General features: G+C 39.8%; 1 protein-coding gene across 1 annotated transcript; it reads left to right on the top strand.

The window, feature by feature from the left end:
• Positions 1-1,823: 1,823 nt before the first annotated feature.
• Positions 1,824-8,362, top strand: LOC118483922 (protein NO VEIN-LIKE-like). The gene is made up of 3 exons (XM_035979698.1): positions 1,824-2,078; positions 6,410-6,667; positions 7,104-8,362. The coding sequence occupies exon 3, from the start codon at positions 7,233-7,235 to the stop codon at positions 8,052-8,054; it is 822 nt and encodes a 273-aa protein (XP_035835591.1). The 5' UTR covers positions 1,824-2,078; positions 6,410-6,667; positions 7,104-7,232; the 3' UTR covers positions 8,055-8,362.
• The last annotated feature ends 1,274 nt before the right edge of the window (positions 8,363-9,636 follow it).

Here is a 9,636-nt window from a genome sequence, read left to right as displayed (position 1 = left end):
AACTTTATATTTTACTCTGTTCAGCACCAATCTTGTCTCATCTTATTAAGCTACGATACGTGATTGACGGAAGTGATAGACATACTGCACCACAGACTCCCCCTTGGATATTACTATAATCAATCTCGTAGTTTTCTATCTTCTCTCTTTCTGAGTCTTCCAGAAGTGTTAACATCTTCAGCACCACAGACTTTCCCTTTTACTTTAACAGACTCCCCTTGGATCTGCTTATAACTTCAGCTGCTCCCCCTTTCAGCAAACTTTCTCTCTCTCCAGGCTCCCCCTTTCTTTAAGCTTTCGGCGACTTTTCAGGATCGTCACCTGGTTTGTGCTCGTCTTTAAACTCCCCCTTAGCCTCAGCTATCAGGATCGTAATTTGGCTTATCATCTGAAAAGCTAACAATTTCAAACCAGTTGTAAAATATTTAACACTTTAGGTCCAAGATCGTAAACCTAGCTCTAAACATAAATATTTTACAATGAAAGCTTTTAGGTCATCTAGAATTGGTAACCTGGCTCTAAACATAGATGTATGACATTAAAACTCCCAAGATTGCCTGACTCTACTCCCCCTATCAAATAACTCTATATTTGACAGTTAAGCATCCAAATTCTTTACAGATTATCAACCAAGTCCAAATTAATGAACTTGGAGATTTGCACAAACTGTTTTTAGAATTTTTATTTTAAAACCTCAAGTTTCAAATTAATGAACTTGTTTAATTTCTGAAACATGTTCAACATACTAAGATTTTAAAACTCAGCTTTCAGACATCGGTTGTCGAAAATAAAGTAGAAACAATTTTTTTTTTTTGTATTTTTCAAAGTTTATACTAAAACACTCTGAAAATCTTTTTGTGATTTTTCTTTAATGAAATGTAGTAAAGAAATATTTACAGACAATATTTTTGTTTGCGTTCGCGTCAGGGGATCATATCAATTTAAGACGAATCACTAGCAACGTTGAGCTATAAACACTTTAAGTTCTAAACGATTCACTTAGATTTTCAGTATACCGATCCACTTAAATTTTCACACAAACTTCAACTGATTCAAGATACGAGATTTAGTGTTTTAAGAACTTAACTTATCCGCGTGTCCCACCTCAAAATATACTCCCGTATCATAATTCCCTAGATTCAGTCTTACAGGTGAATATACTATATTGATATCTGTACTCTGGGTTAGTGCGAGGCCTTGAGAGCTCAAGTATGAACTACCGTTCAGTCAAAGAGATAAAGGCTCGACTTAAAGGTGTATTCCACTTAGGAATCTTCTTTACAACTGCACTTGATTTATATCTTTCGATATTTTTCAATTTTTATGTAGAGGGAAAGCTTTTAAAGCACACAAAATATTATACGAGGTCTAGGCCATTGCTGACGCGAAATCAGAAGACCAAAAATAATACCCCAGATATCAAACAGTATAAAAACCTAGTATCTCTGCGACACTTTGGGTTTTCCCCGCATGACTATATTGTACGTTACCGTAATGTGAAATTATTAAATGATAAGTAATATATGGACTTTTGAGACTATGTGTGTAACATGATAATATAGTTTTTATTAATTGTGATAAACAAACAAATAACATATCACCCCATTACCCTCTACTTTGAACTACACTTATAATGAGTCTCACACCCTTGTGACCGGCCCAACACAAAGCCAAGATCATACTCATTAAACCCTACTAGGATCGCACAATAGGAATGGGAGCACACTTATTAGTGTGCGATCCATTCTACCACAAATATAAATACAAAACAGCCGTCACATCATGGAATTTTTTGACAATTACAACAACAATCCCTAGACATCTCTCTCTCTCTCTCTCTCTTTCTCTCTCCTTAATTTCCTCCTCTCTCTATAATCCTTTCCTCTCCAAAAACAAACCTGCAACATCTATTCCACCATCATCGGGGAACCCCTTTCCGACTATGCGCTCAACCTCTCTATCTCCATTTAAACCTTCAGCGATCTAGATACGCTCCGGTCACTCAACGGCGGCTCGTGTCTCCACTGCTCGGAGCTCTGTTTCTCTGTCCAACACATACCGATACGAACTGGAACCAGGTTAGAACGCTGCCTTTAATTGTGTGCTTGATGATGATACGCCTAGTGTAAGTTGGATCTGCTGAATGTTGTTTTAAACTGTGACGCGTGATAAACATGAAGGAATGTTGATAATGAAACCGTATGAATCTGTTGACATTTGATGCTTGATGTTGCTTGGTTCATGTTGATATTCTATTCATTAAAACCATGATTAAATAAACGAAGTCGACTATAGAACTCTGTTAGTTGTTCTCTATGTGAATGTACAACTATTTATGCCTAGGGTACAACCTGGTTAAGCATGTATGAAAGTTTAAAAATATAGACGATGATTATGAAGGTCGATGTTAAATGCTTTAAACAACAATGAAGATTTTTGCTAACTGAAGACTCAAAACCAATTGGCCCGACCTGGTTTGAGCAGAACTTCAGATGACCTTGGCAAGAACCTGCAAGATCACAAGGAAAGAAACACACCGTTAGCCTCGTCACAGGGAGGGGGCCTCTCTGTGACCAAGCTCGGGCGTGAGAATAAGTATTTGTGAGGATAAAATAGGCCAGGGAGAGAGAGGGAGAGAGAGAGAGGAGTTTAGAGAGAGAAAGTAGCGATTACCCTTGGTGTGGAGTCTTGGCGGGGTATTTATATTTTTGGGGGATGCTGACATGGCGAGTTAGTTAGGGTCGGACCAGTCATTGTCATGGCAGTTAAAGCTGTGGGCTCCCACTTAGTTAAGCCAGAGCAGTGTGTTAGATTGCTCCGTCTATGGTGTTAGGTACGACCGATCCTTTAAGCTTTCGGTTCGATTATGTGTTCATCAGGCATTCGGTCCGACCAAGGACGTATCCTCATCAAGTCCCCCTAGTTCGTAGCGTTTGTTTAGCAAAAGCTTCGAACTAAGTAGCGAAGATTCGGTGATTCGGGGCCTTTATTTGCCGTTGGTTTCGCTGATTTTTGAATTTTGAATTTTGAATTTTGAATTTTGGCGGTGACCTTTGTTATATGACTGTCGGTCGTTTTATCTTCTCTTTATCTGACGCGACGTTTGACTTCTATCAGTTATCATGACGTGTCAACTCTCTATTGGACGCCCTACGGCGGTGGAGAAAATCCTTTATAAATAGAAAAAGTTATTTCCTTTTTTACTTTTTACCTGCTTGATCTTGTTCCTTTCCCTCTTCTTTTTTCTAAACCAGATAATCTGATCAGGTTAGTATCTCCTTCTTACTTTGGCGAATAAAAGCAACTTGTCCGGTTCGTTGAACCCTGTTCTTCCTGCGAAGGATACGACCATATATCCGTTCGTTCCAGGAAAAATATGTGTTTATACCAGGTTGTTCGATTACTGTAACTATCGTCTTCCTTTGACGAAGTTCTTGATCGAAGTTCTTTTGTTTCATGAGGTCCATCTCTCTCAAATGAAGCCTTTCGGCCTCGCCAGGGTGTGTCATTTTGAGCTGGCTTGTCGTGGTTTGAATTCTGACCCGGATTTGAATGTGTTCCGGGCTTTTTATAAGCTGAATCGGTGCGGTAGCTGGTATACCTTTGAAGTTAGGAAGAAAAATGCCTGTTGTTACATGTGGATTACCTCCAGCTTAAAAGATTGGAAAGGCCGTTTCTTCCTGGTTGATGACCGGTGCGTTCCGCCCGAGATGTCATGGAGACTGAAAAAGTCACGCCTCCTAGATCCTCTTCCTGAAGACTTTTCATTTAATAAAAATTTATATGCGACTTTGATCAAGGAAGCCGAGCGCGTACAAAAGTATCCGGAACACATTCTTGTCATGGGACGGATAAGCACGATCTGGGCCAAACCGGAATGGTATCCTACCCTTAGGTGGAACGGAGAGGGTTAGTTATACTTTTAACTAGATACGGTGTTTCTCGTACTGTTTATTGATTATTTTATTGCATGTTGTATGCTTCTATTACGCCGGACTATGGATATTATTTGTTTTTTTGTGCAGCTATGGGTTTGAAAGATGCTCTGAGGTTGAAATCCTTCGATTCCACCAAACTTGATGTTCGAGCCACCAAGACACCGAAAGGCGATCCGCCGTATTTGAGTGTAGTGCAAGGACATCTTTATCAAATTAGAGAACCAACCGCCCCGGTCAATCAAGGAGGTTCAGCTGGACAAGGTGGTTCGGGCTCAGTTCCTTCGATATGGACGGTGAATGTATCTCTGGCTCAGGCGGTTGCGTTGGTTGCTGGTGACAAAGGAAAGAGAATTGAGTCAAGCGGAGCGCAGGGGTCTGATTCCAAGATTATTTTGTACGGTTCTGAACACCTCTCTATGGAGGATGAAGGAGTGAATGTTGAAGATGAAGGTGATGGTGATGATGCTGAGGCGCGTCCTCAAGTTAGCTTGAAAAGAGAACGGACTACTTCTTCCAAGGCTGATTCGAATCCAAAAACACTGAAGAAGAAAAAGTTGGATTTTAAGACAATCACGTTGGAGGACGACGAAGTCGATCAGGTTACCGGGTTTTCTACAACCGGAGGCTTATTAGATAACTTATATGCTCATCTTCATGGTGGCAAGACTCCAAGGGATCAACCGGTCAATCTTCCAACGAGCCCGATATTTTTGGGGGGCCGACCACCAAGGTTATTGAAGACATCCACATACCTGATCCCTTATCTTTCAAAAAAATCGAACCTTCTCCCTCGGGTAAGCCCACAATGGGGGTCGCTTCTAATGTTTCGAGGCCAAGCCCTCAACCGATTGATGGTGGGGATAGCGCCTCTTCGTCCCCTTTGTTGTATGAAACTGAAGCTGTTTTTATATGCCGGGAGCTAGGTTCGGGCGATGCTGTGGATGTGGACTCTGCTCATGCTCTGGAGAAGTATATCCCTGATTGGTCGTTGGCGAATAAGGACAGGATCATGGATGCTCTATCGGCAAAGATGGCTTTGTTTCATCTCGGAACTCCTGCTGAGCATGCGTATTACCGGAAGATGAGTGGTCCAGAGCTTGGAAATGCCCTGATGCTGAATCAAGCCCAATCTAACTCTCTGGTGGTGGAAACCTATAAGCGTTGGGTTGAATCGGAATCGAATTGTGGTAGGTTTGAGCGCGGAATCGCCTCTTTGAAGAACGAGGATAATGTTCGCTCGAAAACCAAGCAGGAGCTCTCATCTCTTCGATCTCAGGTGGATCATCTGAAGGAGCAGGTCTCAAAAGCAAAAGGGGTTAATAAATCTTCATAGGCTTCGGCTGCAGCTGCTCATGAAGCTCGGGACAAGGCTCTTCAGGACTTGGAGGCTCTCAAGTTGAAGTTTGGTAACTTGGAAAAAAAACTATCTGATGTCGAAGGGAGAAGCAAAGCAGAGCTAAAGGAGATGCAGACTTCTTACGACCAACTTCTGGGGCCGATCATCATCGCTTGATTAGCAGTACGTTCGTAATACGTTCTTTACTGTTTTCTTTTTCTACTCCTTTCTAAATCCTTTGTTTCTTTTGTCAGATAAGGCTGAGCTTGAGAGGGCTCGTGACAGGGCCATCAAGTCACATCAGACTACCATTGATGAAGTGATGGGTATGTTAACTCGTTGTGATGGTGAGATGGTCGAGTTGTACGCACTTGTATCGGAGCTCATGCTTACCAAACAGTGGTTCCTGACTGATGGGGTAGCTTGGGCAGTAAATACTCCGTTGAAGGCTGCCAAAAAGGTAAGATTTTTCACGTCAATGTTTGACTTAGAGGTGGGTAAATGGAAGGTTGGTAATGGGTCAGAAAACATAAATAGAGTGATGGACTCAAATCTGATGGCATTTTCTCAATATCAATACATTTGACAGGTTTTTGATATTTTTCTAAAGTGGAGTGATGGACTCAAATCTGGGGCTTTGAGTTTTGAAGATCTTGAATTGTTGATAAGAAATCTTGAGGAAAAGAAAACGAAGGTGCTTCCGACTACACAAGATAAATGGGTTTCATTACATTCATCATTTGGGCTCGTGTGTTGGTGTGATGATGCAAAGCTTGCTGATGAATTTGAGAAGTTGAATAATATTAACTTTTTTTTGTTTATGTCAACTTACTGACGAAGAAAAGGTGATGCTTGAAGTGAAGATCTCTTTTCTTACGAAAATCTTGAAATTCCCGCCCTTTCAGAGGTTAGGTCATAATTTTCGAAAAGAATTAAAGTGTTCTTTATGACAAGTATAATTTATCAAAGTAGCCCATTTTGGCTTGTACCAAAAAGTATCTGTTTCCACCCGTCATTCAACCCGCTCGGTCTGACCATTTTGCCACCTCTATTTTTTGTTGTAAAAAATGTTTTTGTTAACATGAAACACATGGGCGAATCTTTATTGATGTAAACAACTTATTATCTACCGCAGGTTGTTACTCGTGAAGCAATATGTAACAAGCCAGTAGACAATAGCTATGAAACTTCATTGGTGAGTTGGGTCCTTCCTTACGCTCAACGTTACATTTCTAATTCGTATCGTGAAAGATATCTTCAACTCAAGTTGGCTGGATTTGAGAAAGTAAATCGGCTGCAGATTGTTGTTGTTGAAAAGTTGTATTACAAGAATGTTATAAAGAGGTCAAAGTTGGTGTCAAAGAAGAGACATGATTGTATCTGCCTTCTTCAGGTATAATACCTTTTACATATGAACTAGTAAATTTCCACGCGCGTTGCCGCGGTGTTCCGTAAAAATTTTACGGCAAAATGTAGATCAATCGAAAACGTATTATATATGACCTATTTTCTAAAAAATTAGAAGTTAAGGGGTTGTAAGTGTTAATACTAAAATTTAAAAGGTAAATGTATACAACCATAAAAAAGACAAAAAAGACAAAATAAAAAAAATAAGTCAAACTACTGTTCACAGTAGTTGATAATTGTATTATATTCAATGTCAAATGTCAAATGTCAAATGTCAAATGTCAAATATTAACCACCACAATGTAAAGTTCAGGTTTGAACTAAACTGTTGTTTCTGTATTGATACATACAACATGAGATTTTGTTTGTAACTCGTAACTTAGATTCTCATTCGATATTCATGGAGCTTTCTCGTTTTTTAGTCAACGGTGATCCTGACCTACACTTGGCAAATTTTCTTCACATGATTACATGTATGAATAAATCGGGTTCTAAAGAGAAACAAATAGAAAGTTTCATCTTGAATAGTCAGAAGGTGCCAAAGCTATCAGATGAAGAACCAGTATGGTCAATTCAATCTATGGGAGTCATCAGCTACGAAAGGTGTTCCTAAAAGATCCGTTAGGCCCAGTTCATCATCCCAAAGTAACAGAAGCCAGAATCCCCCTAAATCCATTTCCTCGCGTGCTAATAAATCGAAGATGCAATATGTAATTAAGCGAGTTGATCTAAATGTACCAACTACTGATGATGCAGAAAGTCTACATGCTTCTAAGTGTTTGAACCATGAGGGTCATGATGGAACCAACGCGGTTAATTCAGTCGATGCTGAACATGGTTTGGTTGACCAAGATGGTTTTTTGGGTCACGGGGGAACAAACGCGGTTGACACGATCATTGTTGAACATGATTTGGTTGACCAAGATGGGTTTTTGGGTTTTAACCAGAAGGACCAGCTTTCACATGGCCGAGTCAATGTGAAACAGGCGTCTCTTACAGGGAGACGAGGTGAGGAACTGGCTTTTAACTACTATAAAAACATGGGTATCAAAGTTGTGAAATGGGTAAATGAATGTAGTGAAACTTGGCTACCATATGATATTGAAGTTTGTGATGATGAAAACCGGAAGGAATACATTGAAGTCAAAACAACTGATTCTAAAACAAAGGACTGGTTTGAGATATCAGTTAGAGAGTGGCAGTTTGCAGTTAAGAAAGGTGACTCTTTTAGCATAGCCCGTTTTGTTTTGTTGGGTGATAAAAGGGCTCGAGTTACTGTATTTAAGAATCCGGCTAGGCTTTGTCAGCTCGGTCAACTAAAACTGGCTGTATTGATGTCAGAGAAGCAGAAGGATGAGTTTGTTCTTTGTTGATATATAGGTTAGCTCTATGTTGTTGCATATATTGTGTATCAAATATGTTAATATCTAGAGTAAAATGCCAAAATGGTCCCCGAGTTTAGGCAACTTTTGCCACTTCAATCGAAAAATATGAAACCTTTTGTATTTGGGTCCTGAGGTTTCATTGTTTTTGTCATTTTCATCCAATTTGACAAACTGGGTTAGAATTTTCTTCTAACTTCCCCCTTTTGTCGTTTTCCTTATTTAAATGAAGGGTATAATCGTCATTTTATGTTATAACATATTTTAATTAACCGAGGAAAACGGCAAAAAGGGGAGAATTTAACAGAAAGTTCTAACCCAGTTTGCTAATTAGATGAAAATGGCAACAAAAATGAAACCTCAGGGACCCAGATACAAAAAGTTCTATTTTTTGGACTTAAGTGGCAAAGTGGCCTAAACTCAGGAACTATTTTGGTATTTTACTCTAATATCTATGATGCTTGGATGTTTTGTTTTGTACACAAGTATGTTTAACTAGCAGGATTGTTTTGAAACAGTTAATCTGTCGTGTGCTTATGTTGTCCCTTTCGACCTATGTTTAGAAATTCTGTCACTTATATTAGAAGTGGTGTTGCTGGATCAAGTCTTTTCCTTGAGTAAAGCCAAAGCCTTTAGCAACTAGCCTGACCTTTTCCTCCTAAGAGGAATCACGACCACCACATTCCCTTAAAACCTGGTAGTGAGCCTATGAGTGTAAGGCCCTACAGATACCCCCACATCCAAATTGCTGAGATAGAAAAACAAGTCAAGGAGATGCTGTTAAGTGGTATTCTCAGGGCAAGTGTGAGTTCTTATGCCTCTCTAGTGTTGCTAGTGAAAAAAAAGGGACAATACCTGGAGATTTTGTGTGGATTATCGAGCACTCCATGCCATCACCGTGAAAGAGAAATTTCCAATTGAGGAATTGCTTGATGAATTACATGGTAGCAGGATATTTTCGATGCTTCATTTGAGAAGTGGTTACCAATCAGATTCGGGTGTTTGAAGATGATATACACAAGACTGCATTTCGAACTCACCAGGGCCATTACGAGTTCATAGTTATGCCCTTTGGTTTAACTAATGCTCCAGCCTCATTTCAGGCTTTCATGAATGAGGTTTTAATGGATTATATGAGGAAATTTGTACTGGTTTTTTTATGACATCTTGATTGACAGTGACAGCCTAGATAGCCACTTGCAACACTTGAGGCTAGTGTTTGAAACTTTAAAACACCACAAATTGTTTGTGAAGAAATCGAAATGCTCTTTCGATCAGGCAAGGTTAGATTATTTCGGGCATGTGGTGAGCAGTGAAGGGGTATCAGCAGATAAAAACAAGATTGACAGCATGTTGAGCTGGCCATAACCCACTACTGTCAAGGGGTTGAGAAGCTTTCTGGGTTTAACATGCTATTACCTAAAATTTTGAAAGGGGTATGGGGTTTATCAGCAAGCCACTGACCAATTTACTGAATAAAGATAGCTTCACCTGGAATGAAGAAGCAGCAAGGGCTTTCAGTCGTGTTCTGATGCACACCAAGTCTTTGTCACAAGTTCTGAGTGAAGTTGTG

The sequence above is a fragment of the Helianthus annuus genome, chromosome 11 (genome assembly GCF_002127325.2).
Source record: "Helianthus annuus cultivar XRQ/B chromosome 11, HanXRQr2.0-SUNRISE, whole genome shotgun sequence".
Lineage (NCBI taxonomy): Eukaryota > Viridiplantae > Streptophyta > Magnoliopsida > Asterales > Asteraceae > Helianthus > Helianthus annuus.
This window is presented reverse-complemented; position numbering and strand designations above follow the sequence as displayed.